Source organism: Haemaphysalis longicornis, unplaced genomic scaffold, assembly GCF_048455015.1.
Source record: "Haemaphysalis longicornis isolate Haplotype H1 unplaced genomic scaffold, Haemaphysalis longicornis Haplotype H1 scaffold_7, whole genome shotgun sequence".
NCBI classification, from domain to species: Eukaryota; Metazoa; Arthropoda; class Arachnida; order Ixodida; family Ixodidae; genus Haemaphysalis; species Haemaphysalis longicornis.
Window position 1 is genome coordinate 37,938,394 of NW_027526422.1, and position 23,493 is coordinate 37,961,886.

Genomic DNA, 23,493 nt, shown 5'->3' on the forward strand with positions numbered 1-23,493 from the left:
TGCAGTGCTACTTTGTAGTGCTACTTTACAGTGCTACTTTGCAGTGCTACTTTGAAATCGACCCAACAGGTTTTTGCACATAAAAATAAAAACTAAAAGTGCTCTACGTAACTTAAGCGTGTAAGTGCGCGGCTTTGCGCCACATCGGAACGATCCTTTATCGTAGTTTTTAGCTTCGGTGTAGAACTGGAAATTTCTTTTAATGTGTTTGCCTATTACAAAATGCGCTCAACATCCATATCCGCAATCTGCCTTTTTCGTTTCTGTAGAACGTAGTATGGCAGTTTCTATTTGATCTAGTTTTTTTAATCTCTTTTGTATTCTTCTGTTGGGATAAATCGAACTCAGATGTCTCAAATTATTGCTTGTACCAAACAGTCTTAAAATCTCGTCGAATTTCTTTTTGCATGGTACATCAGGCATTTTGAATATCTAACAATCCGTTATATTAAACAATTATCTGACACACCTCAAGTTGGATATGCAGTAAAGCTTCGTTGTAGCGAGCTTCTCGAGAAAGAAAGCTGGCAGTTTTGTGATAAGCGATACTTCGCAAAAGCGGATATTAGTTGTTTTCAATATTTTGCAGTGGGGACCATGAACCACCTTGAACAAAGCGAAATTTCGAGTAGAGTGATTTTGTGATCTGTTTCAACGGGGTTTACTATCCGATATACAGTACTCGCTGTGTAATAATGCCGCTGGCACGTTCAGACGGGGATGGTTGTTGATGCTGATTTTCCTCGCCCTTATTTACCTTTGTGCAGCCCTGGACAAGTTGTGTGACCCTCGCCGGGCGGCCATGGTTGTGGCGGTGGGCGGGAGCGGGAGCGGTGGGGAGCCCGTGCAGCCGAGCAGTGCGTTCGACATGGCCTCTCTGGTGCTCTACGGTAGCCAGGCGGTGCCGGTGCGCCTCAAGATCCTCCTCGACCGGTTGCTCAGCGTGCTGCCCCACGACGACGTCATCCGCGTCCTGCACGGCTTCGGCTGGACCTACGAGGACTACGTCCGCGGCTACATCCTCCAGGTACGTCACGAAGGGCCGCAATGCGTCTCTTTAAATGGCTGGTCGGCGTCCCTCAAGACAAGTTTTGCGTTCCCTTTTTGGCGGCACTATCCAACAGGCGCGCTTCCCCCCAAAAAAAGGGATGTGATCTTGCCGAAGGACGTCGGAACAGCGGCTCAGCCTTGGGCGTTACCAGGCATCATGCGGTCTTAACAAGAAACTCGCCAGGAACTTCCTACTTTTGCATCGAAGTCAATTGTTGAATGTAGGCTAGTTGGTTGGAGCAATGAAGCATGGTAAAAACAGTGCAGATAGAGACAGGAAGCAAAGAAAAAAAGACAAAGGACTAGCTCTGCACCAGCGCTAGTACTGCGTCTTTCTTCCATTGCGTCCTGCCTGTAGCTGCGCTGTTTTGTTTTTACCACGTTTTATATCGAGGTGCATATTGCCCCTAGAGAATGTGTTTCTAGCAGAGCATTTGTGTTCAGTAATGAAGCCGACTTTAAGAAGGCTTAATATATATGGCATTTTCTAAAAAAAAAAAAAAAAAAAAAAAAAAAAACATAAGGTGTCTCATCGAAGTTTTCAACTTTGGCAAACTGCCGATAGGGCAAGTACAAAATTTCTTCCAAGGAATGCACGTTAGGAGTAGTGTAAAACAGCAGCTTATGCATTTGTTAGAATTTTCCCACTTTCGTGTTTCTGCAATTTTTGTAGGTTGGAACCATTATAACTTAATCCTCTGTCTTTTTTTTTTTGCAAGATCAAACGTGACATTTGGAACTAACTGTCGTAGTTTCCCGCGAAGTGCTGCACGCATTCAACGCGGTCGCGCAGATGGTGTCCCTAATTCGGAGGGGCAACTGGAAAGTCGCACTGAGCTGTTCAGTTGGGAGGTCGCGTGGGCGTATACGCACTATTAGAACATGACCGAAATATGTATTAATCAATGAACACATGTGCAATAGCTTTACGCACAGCAAAATAGCGCGCAATGAAAGCCTTAACGACAAACCTTATCTTATACTTACGCGGTGATATATACGGCGATCACTTTTCACAAGTTATGGGGGTTTTGCAAACTTCACCAGAAGGGGGTTGGGTTACGGAAGGGGGGGGGGGGCATACAAAGGAATTTATATTTCGTTTTGCTGTCCTAGGTGTTTTGGTGTATTTGTGTACGCGCGAATACAGGGGGAGGGCGTCGAGCTTAACTCGAGTCCGCACCTACACGCAGACGTTAGGCAGTAAGTTAATATTTAAAATATCCGTGTATTTTCTGTACTTGGTCTGAATCAAACGGAGTCGGCACAACAAAATGTGAGCTATAACTATGCATATATTCTTCAAACTGGCCTTTCAACGCAACCTGTTTCCGTCGACAGTTGCAGTGCTTATCAAGTACTTCCATTGCCATTCAAGTTCCACGCTACTGATTTTTACGCTACCAGTTTCTCTTAAACAGCGCGCAATATTCCACACATCTATACTAACGCCAACATCAACCCGATTTTGCTCATTTTACTGAGTACCGGCAGTCATGGCCTATAAATAGTGCATGTACCCAGCGTTTCCTCAAGCGTCGAACCCGCAGACGCTAAAGACGCTTCTGCCGCTACTACAGCAAATGGCACTTCGCTGTGTCGCATGTTCAGCCGTCAGAGGGGGGTCTTTCACGCGTTGACGCTTCGGCGTGTGAAAGAGACTCGCACTTAGGCGCCGTGCCAAGCCCCGCGGAAGCGCAACCCTTTGGCGTCTGCGCAGGGTGGCTTCCCCGCGCGACACGTCAATGCTCGTCCTCTCCGAGGCCGGTAATGAAGCATTTCCGGAGAGCCCGGACCGATTGGCGTCTTTGTTCGGCCCTTGGGTACACGGGGCGACTCGGCCGCATTGTTCTTTCCGGAACCGTCGTCGTCGGGGCCTCGAAACGACGCCACCGAAGAGAGAGGCGCAAAAACAACGACGCGTGGTGGAAGGCACGGCTTCGGAAATTGTAATAAAGACGTCCGCAGGCGTTGGTCTAACGAGCCCCATCCGAGCGGCCATAAATAACGGGCCGAAGAGCACGCCTTCCGGCCGCGAGCGAACCCCTTTGCGCACCCCCGGTTCGAGCCTCCTTCTCTTCCTGCGTGGTCGTTTGTTTTTCTTGATTGTCCCTCGATCACGACCCACGTCGGGGGGCCTCAGCTGGCGAGGTCATTAAAAAAAAATACCATGGCGCGTATCATCAGCACCGCTCGGCTTGTTTCTCGGCGATTGGAAAACGACGCAGCAGCACGTTGCACTGAGCATGCCGCGAGTGTGGCGGAGAATTTCGAGAATGAGTCAGGAGTTGAAATCATGTCGGAACAGTGCATGCATAAAGACCACGTTTCTCGCTTTCATGTATGCCCAGTACCACACTCCGTTGATATATCGCTTATGAGAAGACAAACGAGAGCGATTCCTGGGCCGTCCTTGTTGTCACAGCTGTGTTCACAGCCCTAGTACAGGCGAGACTGCAATGGTGATCTGAAGAGGCCGCAATCAAAGGCGGAGCAAGAACAGCAGCCTAACAGAGCGCGGTAACCGGCGCACAGTTCCGGTTTGATTGCTGCGATATCTGCGACGAGCGCCGGACGAGTAGGAAAGGACGGCGCTGCCTGTTTACCTCGCCATCGACGTTAAGGATACTGCGTTCAGAATCTCCCTTTTAAAATACCCGTCGGATAACGAAAGCCAGCGTCCCGTGTACGCCCGCTGCGTTTACGCGCGCCATCGCCGTTGTAACACGGCATGTCCCCTGGCAAGACGCAGTTCTTTAGAGGCAGTTACAGCGCAATCGCAGCTGCGGCGGCCCATCCGCTCTGCCGTTCCTCTCAATCAAACCGAACAGCGCACGTAAGCGAAGGTGGTTCGGTGGGGGGGACACCGTCGCCCCGTGTAATGCCTCCAGCGATGCCCTCACCCTGACCTCGCGCAGCGCGGGCTGCCCCCATCTCCGCGAGCGTCCATCCCGGAACCGGGTGGCGGGGGGATGGGACAACAAAGAGGACAGCTGAGACGCCGTAATGACAGACACCGGCCGGGGGCGCGTAATAGCATCAGGGGGCCATTGTGCCGCCATTCCGGCGGCCTCCGGGACCCCTTGGCCGCCGCCGACAGACAACGCGTCGAGGCGAAGACGCAGGTCATGTTCCAACAAAGCGGACGCGTGTTGTCCCCCGCCTCGACGACGACGGCCCGAATGTTCCCGGCGGCCGAACGACAACCGATGATGACTCGCAGGGGAGGGACGGACCCTCGTGCAGCGCCGCGCGATTATCGGAGCCCGCCGCCGCCGCTCCGCCGATCGGCACCGACGCCTTTGTCTTGGCGACAGCGCGTCTCTCGGCGGCGGCGAGTCGCCCGATGTTTGCGCAGGCCGTGTGATCCGGCCGCGTCGCTTGTTGCACCATGTCAGAGTTGCTGTTCCCTTTTTTGTTATTCCCCGTCGTCGTCCCCCCACCTCGCGCCGTAAATGCCCGATTCGTGACGGGACCATCAGCGTTCCTCGATCGCGCCAGTGCCGCGCGGTCGTTGCGGTGTCTTCACGACATGGTTTTGACACAACGCCGTTCTGTCCCTCGCAGCGTACGTGAACACCAGAGTCATTTTTTGCGTCTTTTTTCTTTCTGCTCCGGTTGCTGTTACGGCCAGTGTCGACGACCTTCGGACATGTTCCGCGCTGGAAAAATTCACTCAGCAAACCCCCCTCCCCCTCTCCTTCCCTTCCTTCGGAGGGACCTCACATATGCCGGAACTAACTCTACGCTGTCAATGCGTGTCGGTTCGTAACGCGGGCTAGTGTTGCAAGTATACAGCTGTCGTCGCACCCGTAATTGTCACTTCAAATGCGTGTTGAGAAGCAAATACAGTAAACCGTTATAAAGAAATCGGTTTATTCGAATTCTCTCTACTCGAGATTTTTCCCTTTCCCCGCTGGAGTCCAGAAAAGCAAGTGATCCCCTCTTTTAATGTAGTACCGCCTATAGCAAAGTAACTTTCCTGTCAAGGGGACTCCAATATAGCTAAGGCATATGGTTAACTGACAGCGACATTCCGCCTCAACAAATCCACACGATGCACCAGCTACCTATGTTGCGAGCACGTTGCGTCAGCTCTCGCCTTTTCCCCAAGATTTCACAGTGATGTGTAGTTTGTCGCTATATACTCCGGGCAACGCGTATCTGCGGTAGCCTTTAATGCTGCCGGCTTTGGACAGCAGTGTGCTCTGAACCGCAGCTGCGCGGGCGATTTAAATTTAGAGATGGCCTCATCGAGTGCATAGGCCCCATGAGCAACTGGCCGGCCTTGTTGTCCGCTATGTATTTTTAGAACGGTTGGGACGGGGAGCTTCATGCGCAGGCATGGCTCCGAAGTGTTGTGCGGAGTGCTGTCTCAGCCGAAAAATATTCGTACAATGCCTGCTCATTAGAGAGTTATAGCAGAGCAGAGAACCGGTCCCGGTACGCGGTACCCGGTAGCCGACCGGCGTCACTGGGCGTGCGCAGAGGGAGAGAGAACGGCTGGGCCCATGTGCACGTGCACCTACCGTATACCGGGCGCCGTACTGGGACCGGTTCTGAAAGCAGTGGAACTACTACAACTACGGAAGTGGTCGATTCCGGGAAAAATAAATAGAGAGTTATAGCAGAGAGGAGAACCGGTCCCGGTGCGGTGCCAGGTACACGGTAGGTGCTCCTGCGCATGCGCCGAGCCTGTCACCGGTCCCGGTACGGCGCATGCGCCGGTGCACCTACTGTGCACTGGGCGCCGTACCGGGACCGGTTCTTTATTCTCCCCGGAATCGACCGCTTCCGTAGTTGCGTTTCTACTGATGTCAACATTAGCGGTAGCGTAACGTTCACTTGGCAGTGGTGTTGACTGCGACTCAGAGGTACGGGTAGCTAGAAAGACAAAGCGTAGCCTCGCGGTTCCCTGGTACCGCCCCCCCTCGAGACGAAAAGATTGTTTTGTAATACCTGTCCTAACGCATCCGTTGTCTTTCCGTCTTGCATTGTAACCGGTTAACTAATAAGTATCGTCCTTGAAATGGAATAACCTTCGAGCGAGAAACACTTCAGTTCAGTGTTTTGGCAAGCCAGACTCCGGCGTACCATTGAGATGAAAATGAGTTCGTTCCAGTCAGTGAACGGAAGCGGTTTGGCCGGTTGAGCAAAAATCAACACTAACTCTGATGGCAGCCATCTTCAAAGGCTGCCACCTGAAAGCCTTTTATATAGCCGACAGTGTGCGTGCGTCTTTGTGCACGCGACTTCGAGCAAACTTTGGGCCGTCATCGGCGGATCCACTCACTTGGCATGCGACGACTCGCATAGCGGTGTTGCATCGAGGAACTTCACCGCTGCAGCTGCTCCTTCTGTGAATGATAGCTAGTTAGGCGTTCTTGAAATCTTCCCCTCTCCCAAGAAAAGCTAGACGTGCGTACCAAATGAGTAATCACCACATCAAAAGGAATAAACAGCTCAGACAACGAAGCACAAGAAAAAGGGTACGGAGAGACGCAGTGCTCGCAACTACAAATTCGCGTTTCGTTGTTATCCGTCGTTTATCCTTCTTATAAAGGGACCCTGAAATACTTTCGATAAACGCTTTCACTCGTTCTTTCGCATCTGGAAGCACCGCGAAAGCTATAGTTATCGCCAGCACGTAGCGGCACTGCGTGATTTGCTCGTCGCACCAGATGCGCCTTCCGTTTCTGCTTTGTTTTTGTGGCTTTATTTTTAAAGTTTCTATCGAATGCGTTCATTCCTGCAACTGAAGGAAAACCGGCCAGTAGCCGCTACATGGCCCTAATGACGTAATTCGAGCGGTCGAAGAACGCCAAGACCGGGAAAGAGAGTAAAATATTTTGAGCAAATTTCCAAGTTATCTGAAGGGCATAGAACAGTAATTTTTGGCTGTGGCACTTTGCGACCCCCTAATCTAAGTTCTGGGTGTGTTGGGTGACTACGTTCTGCAAGCATTTAAGATTTAAAAAAAAGTTGAAAAAAGTGTAGCAGGGTCCCTTTAATAATGTGCACCTCGCCCAATATTCCACTTACGCAAGTCAATACACCCGCTTAAAAGGGTACGCGTGCGTGCGCGGCCTAGTTGAGGCCGCGGCCTCTCATTAGGGCAGCACGACGAGACGACGTGCTCTCTCCCCCCCACACACCACTTGTCTCGCCGGGCAAGTTGACACGTCCGTGCTCTTCTCTCGGAAGGCCCGACGAGTGAGCGGAGGACAGCGGCCCGTGCCGGAGGGGCCGGCCGCGTCGGAAGGGTGGGGGGGTCACTCTTGTCGCGGCCGGCGATTGGCCCGTGCGGTGGCCACTGTCGCCTTCCTCCGGCGACGTCGTCGTCGTCGTCGCCGACGAGGCGGGCGCCTTCCCCCCTTTCCTGGCGCTGTCGCGCACCTGGCCGCCCATTGGGCGCATCGACCGGCCGCCGCGGGCGAGAGGCCGCACTGAGACACGTCCAATGGGGACACCTCGAGGCGTCCTCGTCGCCGTCGAGGAACGCAGTGAAAACACAAAGAACTTCTAGCAAAGGCGTCGCCGCACACGCCTTGCACGATGACTGCTCCGCGCCCAGCGAAGGAGGAATTGAGAGGGTTCTTTGGTGAGACAGGGGAGGTCAGCCTGGCACAGTGCTGGGCTGGCTACTTAAGCTGGTCGGTGAAAATGGATGAGGGTTAAACGCTAACAAACAAACAAGCAACACACGTGGGCGCCTACACAAAAAGGAGGTAGAAAGGGGGCAAGTCTCAACTGGGAGCCCACAAGAGCTTTGAAACCCAGCACCGCACCGCACCGTCTTCGCTGTTTCAGGGGCTTAAAAAGTCATTGTAGCAAAGATTTCTCGCTCGTAGTAAGTTTCGGGCTGTCGTTAGCGCTGACGAGAAGCGCGGACAAACACGCCCTAGGTAACCGCCCTACAGCAAGGGGAAGGGGGAAGCAACGGTGGAGTCACCGGGTTGATTTTGGAAAGGAAGTTTTTTGAGAATGCGCAGGCGATGTATAACAAACTCGGTGGATCGTTACATACTTCCGCGTCTCCCCACTTTTCCAGTTCAGGGGGGCCTGTCACGTACTCATTAACTTACAGAAGGCGTAAAATTGGTTAAGAAGTTATTTGGTTGAGTTAAACCCAACCAAAGCCGGGTTAAACCCAGCTTTCAGGCGAAGCTGCCGTGGCTGGAGGGCACTGGCTAATTTAGACAACCCGCAGGGTTCTGCAACGGGCGAGTCGTGTTCAAAGGCATCCTTTTGATTTTGCCCACGTAAGAAGCACGCGTAGGTCCACCGAATCACACCAACGTGGTTGATCTACACAACCCAGTAGATGGATTGTTAGGAAATGATTTGAAGTCTTGGTTTCCGCAACGCATCATGAAGATGTACTCAGAGGTCCGACAAAGCACTCCGGGAAGCGCTCACCCTTAACCCGTGTGAGGTCGCTTACTGTTCGTTCTTAGGCTTCTCCCCAGAAAAAAGAAAAAAGAAAAAAAAAACGCAGAGAATGCCCGATTGGCAGCGTTAGTCATGTATACCTATTTATTTTGTGAGGAGCAAAATCATTGTCACGTGTGTATGTGACTCGTGCGTATAGAACAGCAAATTCATTTTTAGACGGACACATCATCAGGCCATCGACAAACGTGCATCGTGTGCAAATATACGCCGTAAGGATGACAGGAGTAACGTGTAATGACAGGAAACGAACTTCATAAATTATGGGACAAGCTGGCGTCGAAGACATCCTGCATAGCTCCAATTACGACAATGCGGTGGAGTTGGGCCGGCTATGTGGTGTGCAGGACGGGCGACACGGGTAACGGCCGAGTAACGTAGTAGATAGCGAGAGAAGGGATGAGAATAAGGAAAAGAAAGGAAACAACGGACGATATGAGTAAATTCAGGGGTAAGAATTGGTTCGGGTGGCGCAGGATAGGAACGAATGGAAGCATAGATATGAAAGAGCAGCGGACATAAGCCGGCTGACGATGACCACGCATGCTGGCAAGATCACTCTGATAAACCTTAGAAAACGGAAATACTTTTGTCCTTGGTGGCGGGTTCCTTCGCGTGGGCCTGACGAAGCGGGCCGTTTGGCGGACGAAAACAACTTAACGAGTAATTTGTGCGTGCACTAACAGCAGAAGCTCCGCCGCACTGCCAATTTGGCGCGTATACGAAGCGTCCCAGGGAAAAACATGCGGAAGAAGTAGCTTACAAGTCTCCGAAACTAGCTTGCAAGGCTTGCGCGATTTTCGCCGTTACAAATGGTGATTGATTGATTTATAGTATTGTTTAATGGAGGGCTCCGAATTAATCTTGACCACCTGGGGATCTTTAACATGCGTCGAAACCCCGTACACACGGGCATTTTTGCTTTTCGCCTTCATCAGCAAAGCGGCCGCCGCGGCCGGGAATCGAACCCGCGTCCTCGAGCTCGGCAGCACAACGCCTTATAAGGCGTTGTGCTGCCGAGCACTGAGCCACCGCGACGGGTCGTTACAAATGTTGAAAGCGCGACAAACTTCGCACTTGGCAACGTGGTAACAATGTGTCAGGCGATTTCTATTTAGTGCTTACAATTGCTGACAGGCTGCACTATCTCATCGCGCGTGATTTCTGATGCATCGCACTAAGTAAAAATAATAACCAAAGGGCAAAATTACGGGAAAATGAAATTTATAAGCAAAGACAAACGCCTTTTGTAGTTGACCAAACCCCGAGAAAGTGAACAAAAAGATGTTTCAATGTTTGCTTTACAACGAGAACAATGAAATAGTTGTCTTGCTTTTTGTGCCGCTTAAAACTGAATTAATTCATATCGAATGTCGCCTGAGAGCTGTGCTCCGCCGCAGTTACGGGGCGCCAAGAGCGCGTATCCGTGTGGTCGAGCCGCAGATAAGCTTCACTACAACGCTCCATAACGACATATTAGCGCTAAAAAACAGCGCAAGTGCCAGCCTTGGGCTGTTATCCTTCCCAGATTCTATTTCTCTGCATGCTGGGCCTCACCATTCGCCAAACTCGCACATTTCGTCACGCTGATTTATCGCTCCGCCGCGTTGTGGTGAAGCTTACCTGCGGATATTTCTGAATGTTGGGGATGCCATGTATGTAGTTCATGCTTCGCCACCAATATCGTTATTACGTTTCGACTATCGGCGAACGAACGCTCCCGAGCAAATAGTGGCAGTGAAACAGTACGAAAGCACTCACCATGTGTACGTACAAACAAGATGCTCAAGCTTAGTGTTCTCGTACGGAAAGAATCAATCAAGCCTTGCGCCGCAATCCCCGTCTGAGCCGGAGAACACGCCTAACAGTTGCTACATGCGTCTCACTCTCATAGCAACAGCGCCGCTGAGGCGTGCAGTTCTGCCCTCTGCCGTCATGCTTATAGCGTAAATGAATATGAACCTCTCTACACTCCCTTACTTAATACACAGTGCATAGCTCAAACTGTTCCTACACACACCGGTGGTCCTGTTTACGTCTTAGTGGAGGAAGCGCCAATGGCAGTGAAGATAATTTACGAGGAGCAAAGCACAGAGAGGTGTATTAGGTAGGTGCTTTTTCCAGTGAGGACGGCAACGTTGAAGCGCGCACTTCAATGGAACCAAACAAGGTAATTCGTGGAATCAAAATAGAGTCCGTGTTGACGTGTTGCTCGCGGATGTATGGCTAACGCCGCATGGCAGGGCGCACTTTCGATGACGCAGACGAGAAAGCGCTAGTAGCGCTTCAGTGTAATTATCGTCTCTGTCATAATCATAACCAATTGTACGTATGTATGTAAATTGTTCTTTAGGAAGAGAGGAAGGTCCACCAGTAGGCTTAAATTGTCTCGCGTAGGGGCGGACACCGGAACTGCTGCTGGTGTAGGGGAGGTGGGATAGGGAGGAAAGAGTACATAGGAATAGAAGGATAGGGTAGAGGGCTTACATGAATCATATATAACACATAGGCACGATTAAGAAGGAACATATATAAAACATAGGTGAAAAAAAAAACTAGGAGTTCAAAAATTGTACAAAGTACGAATACATATAAACACAAAGTACGAATACATATAAACACTACACATGTACAATAAACATGAAGGTACAGATCACAATGGTGTAGCAGAAGACACGCACACACACGCAGAGAAGCAGCACCAGCAGCACCAGCTCTGTACTGCAACCTGGGCGATTACATGGCGCTGAAGCGGAGTGCGCTGTGGAGCCCGGCCTCGAGCACTTGGTCCCGCTCACTGGCACTGCCTGAGCGGCCAAATCAGTTCCTCGAGTGGCCGCCGGAGCGATATTTGGCCAGCACGGCTCGGAAACCCACGCCTCGCCATTCGATTTTTGGTCCTTATAGATCACACTGCGCTTGAGCTCGTACGTGCCGAAGCGAACCCGCAAATGAAATGGAACGTCTCGTAATGATAAATTAACCGAACCGTTAAGAGACCCACCGTATCCAGACATATCGCACACACTTTTTCTCCCAGTGACATCGCGATATACGCAGCAGCGGTATGCATGCCGGCGGCAATATGCGAGCGTATGAATGATTGGATTTCCTTCTTGTCGAGTTGTTCGGAGAATACGGTGAATGTTTAGATGAGTGTGCCTTCCGCTTTGGGCTTTACGAGGGTCAAGTTAAGGGGCGGCAAAAATTTCGGTTTGTTTAGAAGTTTTGAGCCTTCAATCCATGCTCTCCACAATTGACTTCCTCCGTGATTTCAGATAGGTTTGGCCAGCGCAGTAATCAAATACGTTTTCCCAACCCGCCTCACCATCACCAGTGAGGCTTCGGTTTAATGCTGTTGCTATACCAGTGGTGAAACATTCTCACCGATAGTTGCCGCTAGCGGCCGCGTTACCACGCCAGTTTCTATGGTTCCGCGATTCGCGGCCTGTTTATCCGAAAACGAAGGCGCGTATATATGTACAGGCTTTCCCATGCGCGTATAACTCGTGTCACTCGAAGGGATTCGCTTTTGGAAGTGATGGGCGTTTGGAAACGTGTTGGTCAGTGGCGGTTGCGACAAATGCATGTGTTGTCCCTCGGGGAGACCGATGCTCCAGCTTATAGCTGTCATGTTCAATCAGAGTGGAAGGCCGTTTTAAGCATCTCGCGCGTCACTATTCTGACCACCTACTCTTGTTCTTTCCGCGAACGCCGGTTGGTCCACTGGGCATTACGTTAGGTTGCCCCTTAGGCTCCATATGCGCGGCGTTCCCATTGCGTTAGCTCAGAACCTGTGGGGAAGAAGCGACACCGGGTCAGTTGTGACGCCACTACGCGTCCCTATTTTATACGGCGCTCCAAAATCCTCGCATTCCGTGCAACGGCGGGCCGGCTGCACGGCGGAAAACGGGTCCTTGCGCCAACGACTCGTTGAGAGAGCGTCCCCGCTGCCGCGGCCACATCACAGGGGTGGCCCTTTGAGGGCTTTCCTCTCGTTGCGCTGAACACGGTGTCACGACAAGCCATCACGCGTCAGTCAGTTGCGGCTCGCAGGAAAAGGTCGCCCGGTGCCGTTCGCGGTGGCGGCGGCAGCTGCGGCAACGGCCTGCACTTCCATCGGCGACTGAGCGCGGTCTCACAAAAGCGCGGCGTCGGCCTTGCACCGCCGCGTCGTCGGCGTCCATTCTGCGCGAGTCCCTAAAGAGCGCGACACGCTCGGGACATTAGCTTTTGTCCCGCAAATGGGCCAACAAGAGCGGCTCTTTCACCGGTCGTGAGCGGCGGAAGCGCGCCCGCCGCCGAAGATCGTCGTTAAGAGGGACACGGGCCGAGGCGGCGACGAGCAGCGCTGGACTGCAGGTGTTGGCCGAGCGGCGCTAACGGGGCCACGGCTGCCGACGGCGCCGAGCCGCGCGACGCCTGGACCTCGCCACGAGGAGGATGTCGAGGCCGACTTTTGATGGTACCGGCTTTGCTGCTGCCGCGACGGTCGCGCCTCGACAGAAGCGAGTAAAAGTTCGTGCGCTGGTATTTTGGTGCGCGCTATTCCCCCGAGGCCGAAATTCGTCTCGACTTGTTCGTTGCTGCAGCGTGTCCTTTGTCCAGTCCCGGGCACGCGCTGTCCGCGGCGCAGCTCGGCATAACGACGTGGGACCAGGTTCTTCCTTCCCCCTCTTCTTTACTTCAGTTTCGTCCGTGGTCTGCTTTTGCGGGAGTTTATAGAGCTTTCCGTCGGGCTGGTGGTGCTGGGAACAGGTCAGTCCCGGTGGATTGAATTGATGCCGGGACCCAGCATGACCCACGTTCATGGTGGTCGCGACAGCTAAGCTATGGAACCGAGACGCATTTATAGTATAAGCTGTAGTAAGTTGAACCTCGTTATAACGAACACTGATATAGCGAATTATTGGCTATAGCGAACTAAATACAAACTTTGCTTGGTCGACCAACCAAAGTTCGCTTCATTTCAGTGACACTTGCTCTTTCTTTTACGAAACCAAAACCGCAAGAGCCTTCGCGAAATCGGCTGTAACGAAGAAATATTTCTTCGTGCGAGGCTCAAAATTTGAAAGTTAGCATAGAACAGTAAAATAAAAAAAAGAAAGATAACACGAACATCTTAATCATTTAGAAAGAAAGAAAAAAAAAGGCTCTTTCGTCCGTGGACACTGCGGAAAACTGCATCGTGGGCATTTAACCGCTAAGGAGGTGGAACAGGAGGCCAATGCAAACCGGAAGTGCAAGGGACCGGGTGCCGAGTACCGTAAATGGTTTCTGAACAGTTTAATCATGGAACTACCCAGAAAACTTAATTTTTCATTAATTTCCGGTCAGGGATATAGTATGTGATCCGCGCTACGTACAAGCTGATTCGTATAACGGGTTAACGGGTACGGCAAGAAACGGTAGACAATGACGCCCGTTGTCTCCCTTCCTCTTGTTTTAAAGCAGACGCCTATGCCTTCAATCTGGAAAAGCACAACTGGCGCAAAACAAAATTTCAAAAACACCACCTCAAGACGACGAGGCGAATAAGCACGCGGCAATGCTCTTGAGCTATCGATTGCGAAAACCGGATGGAGAGTATTTATATAGTGTCTGGCAGATGTCAAACGTGGAAAGTGTTTCGCGGCTTGAATCGACGATATATCTGCCCGCTATTGAATCCTCGACGGAAATTTTATAGTACTATAAGATGAACGAATCACACCGAAGTATTGTGATTTGAACACAATGCTGGCTGGCGAGGGAGTTGAATGAGAGCAACAAGGCATGCAGCACGGTGCGTTCTGAGAAACCGCACGAGCATCCATTTTATTTACGTTGCGAACATTGGCTGTTTTACGAAAGCATGGTGCACGAGTTTCCCTATAACAGAGAGTTACAGCAGAGCGGAGATCCGGTCCCGGTACGGTATCCGGTATATTTGCGCATGCTCACAGCCAGTTTTTCCGCCTCCGCGCAGGCGCAGTAGCGCTGGTCGCTTACCGGGTACCGTACCGGGACCGGTTCTCCTTATAGAGAAGTGCAGAGATCCGTTTTCGGTACGGTACCCGGTACACCTGCGCATGCGCACAAACACTTTTCTCGCCTCTGCGCACGCGCATTGGCGCCGGTTGTCTACTGAGTACCGTACCGGGACCAGACCTCCGTTTTGCTATAACCTTCTATTGAGAGTTATAGCAGATCGGAGAACCGGTCCCGGTACGGCGCCTGGTACACGGTAGGTGCACCTGCACATGCGCCCATCCGGTTTCTCCCCATCTGCGCACGCGCAGTGGCGCCGGTCAGCTACCGGGTACCGTACCGGGACCGGTTCTCCGCCCTGCTGTAACTCTCTAATGTGTGTCACGCACCGTATCGCAGGTACCGTTGCGCGGTCAGTATAGTGCTGGTGAACGCGCAAACAACCAGATATGTGAGCCAAGAGATGAGGGGGAGGGGTGTTAGAAGGAGCGCATCTACCCTAAAGCCATCCCGTGGTCCAGCTTCACCGCAATGCACTACCTTGCGGTGAAGATGAACCAAAAGGTTGCCTTAGATTGTAGGAGCGCTTCACAGTACAAACTCACACACAAAAAAAAAAAAAAAAAAAAAAACGCCCGAAGGAAGGGTTACCAAGGCGTCACTTCTTTGGGCTTCCTCTCAGGCTCTAATCCGCTCCCGTTTTCTGGAGAGATTGTTCTTTATAAGTATACCGCCAACGGAGCCTACACTCCTGCCACTGCTCGCAAATGGTTCTCCCCTCATTTTCCTCCGAAATGCCCATAACGTCAAGGTTCCACATAAGCTAACCTTCACCATCCCATTTGGAACTGCTCAAGTTAAACCAAATATAAAATATACGTAGCCAACACACAACCACGCACTCATAATTACACTTCATTTGACAAGGCGGGGCGTTACGTTCCACAGAATTTTCATCCATTAACAGTAAACTTGCACGAGAAGCGTAATGGGAATCGACACTGACCTCCTATCGCCTATGAGGACTTAACAGACGTAAAAGTTCACAACCCACTAAGCCCTCCCCAAGCCCTAGGCCACCCAGACTCGGGCCTTTCTTTTCCAATCAAGCTGTTAGCACAACAGCAACCCACAGGAATGAATTCCCATGTATAGCCAGCCAGCTACCATGGGTAGGGTTCGCCAAGACGTGGTTGCTGACGAGCCTTTGTATCCGCTGCCAAAGTGTCTTAAATAGCATACTTTCGTATACACAAAGGAGATGGAGTAGCTATTTCGAATGCATCGCAAATGGCGCCACCAAAGGGAGTGTGACAAACGATATACATAAGCCGAACTGCGTTGTGAAATACGCAGCTGACGACGACAAACCGGCGCGTATACAAGTAGACGGAGAATCGACCGCTACACGTGCGTACCCAAACGAGCGGAAAGCGAAAGCCACGGTGGACAGAGCAGTAGCGTCTCCTCCTCCTCCTCCGCGCCCGGAGTGTTGGCAGGCCAACGAGTTGAGCCGGGACGGAGGAAGGGGAGGCTGGTCGCGTGGCGCTGTCTGGAAGCGACATCTGGGGCGCGCTGACAACGGCTCGTGTATACAAGCGGAGAAGAAGGAGCGGGTTGGGGGTCGCCTCCGCACGCGCCTGTGTTTCCAACTCGCCTGTGTCGGCCGCGCGCATATTTGGGCTACGTGGCGAAGCCCCGTCCGGCATCGGCGGCAGAGCGTGTATTTGGAGAAGAGGGTCCGCTCTTATCAACACACAGCCGAGCAGGCCTTCGGCCGAACGCGGCTATTTCGAGCCGGCCGCGCGCGCGCGTACACGATTTACGACGGGGTTTCTGGATCGAGAAGAGCCTGCGCTCTGTCTCGAGCCCGGGCCGTCGTCACGCGCGCGCAAATAAACAGCGGGTCCGCGGCTGCATCGCGCCGCGCGTGTCGTGGTCTAGCCGCGCGCTGGGTAAACTCCGCGGCCGGGTTAAACAAAGCCTTTGTCACCGGCGCGCGCTTCGTCATGTCGGCGGCGGCTTCCGGTCCGACGTCGCCGTCACTGCGGTGGCCGTGTTTAGGGCGCGTGCCGCGGGCCCGTCATCTCCCTCCCGCCACGGGCCCGAATTCCTGCGCTTTTTTTCCCCACCCACACCCTGGTGTGGGAGGGGGCGACTTTTGTATACGCGGACATTTCGTTACGCAAACGCTCGCTCCTGCTTGGGCGCCTGCGTCGCAGAATAACCTTTACCCGGCGGGCAGGGAGTGCCCTAAGAGATTCTTTTCCTCGGGGCCTTGCGTCAAGCTGTGACGCGTGCAAGTTTCAGGGTTAAAAGACTGCCCTAGAATTACGTATCATGTGCCAAAAGCGAAGCTGCGGCGGGTTATGCAGTAAAAAAAAGCTCGTAAATTCGAACTCGGTTAATTCGAACTTCCGGTTAATTCCTACTCACGCCCTTGTCCCGGCACAGTCCTGTATATTTCAATGGCAGAAAACTGCGGATAATTCGAACGCGTCGGTATCCAGAACGGTTAATTCGAACTATGATCCCCTCGTTTCCATCGCTCCTCGCTGAAGCAGTCGGCCCAGAGGGATTGCAATGTGTTGAAAATCCAAACCAAACTAAATTTACGAGATGCAAAACAACGAAACAGAAAAACAACAGCTTGGCGCGCGCGCTACGCTCCTGCAACAGCTTATTTCGCTTCTACAGAGGGCGCCGCGCCACCGGCGCCAGTGTTCCCGCGCATGCCATTATTATTTACGAAATCACCTGCCACAAACGTGTAGTTGCGTCTAATTCGCGATAACGAGTCCAGAGGTTGCTCCTTCGTGTTCTGCCCGCGCAGTGTGGTGCGATTTCCATTCTAATAGCACCCGCCCGCTAATTATAACTCCGCTTAATTCGAACAATTTTATGGTCCAATTCGAGTTCGAATTAACGAGCGTTTACTGCGCTTACTGGTCACTGTCACGCAGCATGAATGGGTAGAAGAGACAGAGGGATTTCGGGGGATCTGAATACGTTTCCCTTTTTGGACTCGTTTCGTGCGGCCGCGAGGCTGAGAGGTCCGTACACTTCGATGAGGTCTTCGGAGATCCCGCATACTGAATATAGGGAACCGCAATACCAAAAGGAACGGGAAGTAGTAGTTCTAGCAGTAGGAACGCGTAAGACGCGGCCCGCGGCACGAGACAAGGTTGCATGCGTGTTTCGTGCCGCGTGAGGGTGACTTTTGGGCACGAACGGAAGCACACAGCCTGACGACGCACAAAGAAAAACCGCCGAGGTGCGGATTCATTCATTTCCCGTAGCTTTGTCATTCGTCTTTGCGAAACGTTTTTTTTTTTCTAATAGCACGAACACTGTATACCCGAGTTTCACTTCGGCCGACAGAAACTGAGCACATTCGTTCTTCCCGGTTAAAGGAAATACATAACCTGGATTAGCAAATTAGATGAAGTGACGAAAAGTCTGAATGATTTCGCGGCCTGTTTTAGCTGAAAGCGTCGCATAAAATAGCAGCATAAAATAGCGCAATGCTATACTCCCGCATAGGCGGGAGTATAGCATTGCGCTTTATACGCTAGGCACAACAGAAAATATCTCAGAATGTGGTGCAAGTTTGATGGTTGGTGCATGTTTAAAAGCGAGGAAAAACAGTGTGAGAAACTGCACTTACACTAAGTCTGCGTCCCATTTTTCGTTCGGCTTCCTCACGTTTAGACAAGAGAACTGCTGCACCCACTGTGCTTGGCCGCCAACTATATTCAGGGTATTTAGTGTGTCCTATTTTTCTGTTCACGCAGGATACGCACGGCACAGTCCTGGAGCGCTGGAACCTGGCGAGCCGCGATGAAGAGCCGATAATCATCCAGCAGTTCCTGCGGTTCACCGAGACCCGCCCCTTGGCGCACCACTTCCTCACCAGCGACGCCGCGCCGCTGGGGAGCCCCGTCGCGGCCGACGGCCCGCCCGGCCTGCCCGACTCCGACATCAAGAAGTTCCTCGAACGCAGCAGCGGCCGCGGCACCGCCGTCCCCGCAGTCGTGGCAGCAGCCGCCGCCGCCGCCGCCAAACCTGGCCCCCTGTCGTTGTTCGGCGGCAAGTTCTCGTCATCCGGCGGCGACAGCACCCCATCCCTCCTGGCCTCGCGTGGTGTCATGACCGTGAACAGGGTCCCTCCGCTGCGCCACCATCACCACCACCACCATCCGCCCTCGAGCGTGAGCTCAGGACAGTCCGCCTCTCCCCCCGCCGTCGGCTGCTCACCGGCGGCGAGCCCCCTCACGGCGCTCTCATCGTCATCTCCTCTGAACAAGCTTCAGAGCATGCAGCCCTACGACTTCCGACAAGGGGACCGACGGGCCACAAGCCCAGGCGCCGCCGCCGGAGGTTGTGTCACCGAGAGCGCCCGCAGCGCAGAGGCGTCGCTGATGCAGAGTCACCACCATCACAGCCACAGCCATCACCACCACCACAACAATAACAACAACAACAATAGCAGCAGCCCCAAGACGCCGCTGTCTTCTCCCACGCACAACCACAACAGTTTCTCGGCGCCGTTTCCCAACAACAGCTCAGACCTTAGTCTGTCCGAGGGTTTGTCGGACGACGAGACGGGTGACGCGGGCGCCATCAACCTGTCCCTGGGCGTGGGCTCCATGGACTCGGTGTACGCGGCGCGCAAGGTGAAGCACCTGCGCAAGTCGGCCAACCCCATGAAGCGCCGCTGGAACCCGATGGTCCTGAGCACGCTCACCACAAACCCTGCCACGGGCAAGCGAAGAGTCCAGTGCCACGTATGCCTCAAGACTTTCTGCGACAAGGGCGCCCTGAAGATCCACTTCAGCGCGGTGCACCTGCGGGAGATGCACAAGTGCACCGTGGAAGGCTGCAACATGATGTTCAGTTCGCGCAGGAGCAGGAACAGACACAGCGCGAATCCCAACCCGAAGCTGCACACTCCCAACCTGAGGCGGAAGATTAGTCCGCACGACGGAAGAACGGCAAACCCATTCCCGCTGCTTCCGCCGTCCACGCTGCTCGGCTTCAACAACGCCAACGCGTCCAGCATCGTGCCGCCGTCGTCCCTGGCAAGCGCGCTCCACGACAAGCTCGGCGCCGTGCAGGAGAAGCTGGCATCGTTGTGCTCCACGCAGGCCATGCTGGGCTCCGGGGGTCCCCTATCGGGAGACTGCAGCGCCCTGAGGCTGACCACCAGGAAGAGCAGGCACGACGAGAGGCACTCGTTGGGCGAGCACCTGTCGGACGACCGGTCACCGCGCCGCAGGGACGGCGTCAACCTCTCTTCCGTCGAGAAGGGCGAGAAGGACGCGGAATCGTCTCGGCCGAGCGTTGCTGTGCTAAGTGAGAACAAGGGAGTGCGGAAACGCAAGGCGCTGAACCCGACCAAGTGTGCCGCAGTCACCAGCGACGACGATCTGCAGTACGCCACTTCGGACGAGTCTTCGAGTAACACGTACATTGACCACAATGGCCTCATGGAGGAGTTCAAGTCAGACGATGACATGGACGACGTGGACGATATCTCCACCGACGGTCAGGACGACTCCAAAGATTTCGACATCGACGACGACCTCGACGACAAAGACACCGACGGTCGCATGACACCGTCTCCGCCGCCGATCAAGTTCAAAACCGAGCGCGAGGTTCCCCCGTGGAACTTCGAAGTGGAGCAGGGCAAGATCGGTGGCGTTGTCGCCATCAAGAAAGAAGACGAGAAACCGGTACCCAGCAGCAACAATGAGCCGCGCGCCTCTCCCGTCCTGACCCAGAGACATTCATCAGTCGAGGACCTGTCGACCAAAAAAGACGGCGAGGAGAGGACGTCGCCGGGAGCGAGCGTTAAGACAGAGGACATGGCCGAGAACCCGCTACGGCACTTGGAGTCACTGTCGCTCGGGGCATTCGCAAGTCTCGTGCCGACGGCTCCGCGCAGCCTGTCCTCCGGGGGCGTGTCCTTCCACGCGCCAGGACTGGGCCTGGCGGACGTGCCGCGAGACATGCACGAGCCGTGCCTGCGCGACTCCTCGCCGCCCTCGTCCGACCAGCACATGTCCTCGCTGCTGCCGGTGTACCGCGACGCGGCGCTCGTGGGTCCCGGGCTGGAGATTCCGGTGGACAAAGAAAATCCCCGGCGGTGCACAGCCTGCGGGAAGGTGTTCCAGAACCATTTCGGCGTGAAGACGCACTACCAAAACGTGCACCTGAAGCTGATGCACAAGTGCACAGTGGAAGGGTGCAACGCTGCCTTCCCGTCGAAGCGGAGCAGGGACCGCCATTCGGCGAACCTCAACCTCCACCGCAAGCTGCTGTCCACGTCGTCGTCAGAGAAGGGAGGCGCCTCCCCGTTCCTCGACAAGGCGCTGTTCCCGTACCCGCCGTCGGACTTCTTCACCAGACTCTACGACCCGCAGGGCCTGCCGCTCAACCTGGCCGACGTCTACCACAGGCTGCCCGAAGGCTTCGTGCTGCCGCCGAGCTTCGCCATGGGGCCTTTCCACCCGGGCGCGCTGCTCGCGCCGCCGCACCAGTCGGCCGCTGGCGCCGACGAGGACGACGACGACGACGACTCGCGGCCCGGCAGTCGAGGCGGCATGTCGGCCGCCAGTTCCGGGGGCGGAGGCGGCGACTCGCAGGGCGCGCCCAGCCCGTCGCGGGGCGTCGCACACAACGACGACGACTTCGGCTCCGTCACGAGTAAGGAAGGCCGTGCGCCTTCGCCTGTCGAAGAGGCGCCGGTGGCCGTGGCGGCGACGTAACGTCGGCCTCTCATCGGCCGCGCTCCTCGGGACATTGCTACAAGAGTGTGCGCGGTCCCCTCGTTCTTCCCCCTCCTGTACAGCAACAAGGGACGACAGTATTCAGCATTTCTCATCTTCCCCCGTGCCCCTTTGCGTCCCCCCTCCCCTCCCACCAACAACCCCCCTCCACATCTCGCGATCACGGTACAGGTTGTACTCACAAGAGCCTGCTCGTTTGCCCGCTTTAAGCTTCGCGCAGTGCATGCGCCATGTACACGTCGCCAGTTGTGGTTCCCCGCCACCGCGCCCTGACCCCGAAGACACACGTTCTTGCTACCTGAACGTTGCAAAAGTTCCGCCGAATGAAAACTGCGTCTTAGGGACGTTCTAATCACGATTCCCAACTCGTGCTTTGTTTTTATTTCTTTCAATCAGGATGTAAATTCCAAGGTTACTAGTACGTGAAGACCGATTGACAACAGTCGTCTTCATCGTTAAACGGCAGAGATAAACAGCGAACCACGTTCTTTGCGTGCGACCTGCCAGTATTTTTGGCGACAAAGGAGAAAAAAAGGAAATGGTCTTTTCTCTGTGCGCTCCGTGGCGTCGATCAACCACACTGCTTCACGTCGTCGCAGGAGTGTCCGGTTCGCCGATGGTCGGGATGGTGTCGCGCATGGCTCTTGTGACTACGGCCTACTATACACATACGCAGTGCGTTTCGAGTGCGGGATCACGAGACGCTCTGTTCAGGCGTTCAGTACACCAAATGCTCCTTTCGTGGTTTGTTATGTGTGCGCGTTCACTGTATAGAAAAAAAAAAGAAGAAACGGGGTCGGGACGGCGCATCCCTCCCCCATGAATCGATGGCGCGGGGACTCCTCAAGGACTCCAAAGTGTGTGCGTGTGCGAGTGCATTTCAGCGCGCAGCAACAGTATCAAACCGTGTGTTTTTGTTGTCCGAATTCTGTTTTTAAATTATTTCCACGTGGGAACAGATACACCATGTTCACAAGAAAGAAGAAGAAAGAAAAAAAAAAAACGAGCCTGTTTCCAAACGAGACATTAAAACAAAAACCTTGGAATGGGCCTGATTCCAAGGGGCTTGCCAAAGTTTGAACTTGTCGCTTTCTTTCTCTGGTGCACGGTGCTTTCAAGCGTGTTAACGGCAAACTGCATGTTTTTTTTTTACCTGGTATTCAAAGCAACGTTTTTAAATAACACCTTGTTCTTGATGGAACAACTCCATGGCTGCATAAACGGACACATGAAAGTCCCTAAGTTCTGAGTTTAACTCTGTTAGCTAAGCCACATTAAAAACTATTTTTATATCCGGGGTTTGTTTTGCCCGGCGTTCTTTTTGTTCCGTCAAGAGAGAGTGAGGAGCAAGAGAAACGGAAGTGTAAGATTTGATCCCAAATTTAAGGGGCGCTGAAGGTTCGACACAAGCTGGCCTATACCAATAGAATAACATCATAGGTTACATGCAATACTTGGTGGTGGCAGCTTTGTGTGGGAGAGAGAGAGAGAGAGCAAACATATTTATTGTTTGCTAAAAAAGAGTCTTTATGGCCTCCTGATTCCAAGAGTTCATAGGCAGGGGCCGCGTCTTCTGCCCTCTCCACGAACTTGCGCTGGACGTGGAGGGAAGAGCTGTCCAAAGCGCTCTCCCAAACCTCATAAGTATGGAAGGGATTGGGCGGGTAAAGTTGGCTTTGTGTACAGCTGCCGGCCATCTGAAAAAGTGTCCCAGATTCCCTTCAGAAGCGGCACAAAGGGGCGCATGGAGTGGGAGCCATGTAGTGATGTCTGCTCGGGTGGGGGTTAGTGTTTGCGGGGCGCGAAGTATTCTAACGTGGCCCTAGTCGTTTGTGCGGTGGGGCGTACGTTGTCTCTGTAGCCTCACATCATGAGATTGCTGCGCACTATCGTCAGCTTTGTGACAAACAAGCAAAAATGACCTGAAGATAAGAATATCGTTGACATGTACACTGTATGACTCCGTGAGATCCTGAGTTGAGAGATAAATACGCCGGGGCTGGACGACATAGCGGAAGAAAGAGAACTTCAGTAGAACGGAAAGTTGAGCTAGTTGAATCTGATTCATATTTAAAGCAAAGACAGATGATACACAAGAAGAGGACAACAGGAAGAAAGGGAAATAAGTTTTACAAGACAGAATCCGCTGCGCTGATTTCAGCTAAAAAGGGAGCCCGTTAAAAATGGGTGTATCCGTATTTTGCAGCCGTATTTGCGGATCCTTTAAAAA

General features: G+C 53.3%; 1 protein-coding gene and 1 long non-coding RNA gene across 5 annotated transcripts in view; one reads left to right on the forward strand and one right to left on the reverse strand.

Annotated features, from left to right (window-relative positions):
• Nucleotides 1-22,324, forward strand: part of LOC144145254 (zinc finger protein basonuclin-2-like) — a 327,806-nt gene extending 305,482 nt beyond the window's left edge. For 3 of the 4 annotated variants that reach the window (XM_077676795.1, XM_077676797.1, XM_077676796.1), the window contains 2 exons: nt 768-1,027; nt 18,267-22,323. In XM_077676795.1, the coding sequence (XP_077532921.1) occupies nt 768-1,027; nt 18,267-21,242 (3,236 nt within the window). In that variant the 3' untranslated portion in view covers nt 21,243-22,323. Of the gene's footprint in view, nt 1-767; nt 1,028-18,266 lie in introns of all 4 variants that reach the window. The other variant, XM_077676799.1, reaches the window with a different exon arrangement.
• Nucleotides 1-23,493, reverse strand: part of LOC144145255 (uncharacterized) — a 175,446-nt gene that overhangs the window by 34,325 nt on the left and 117,628 nt on the right. The gene's annotated exons all lie outside the window — the stretch shown is intronic.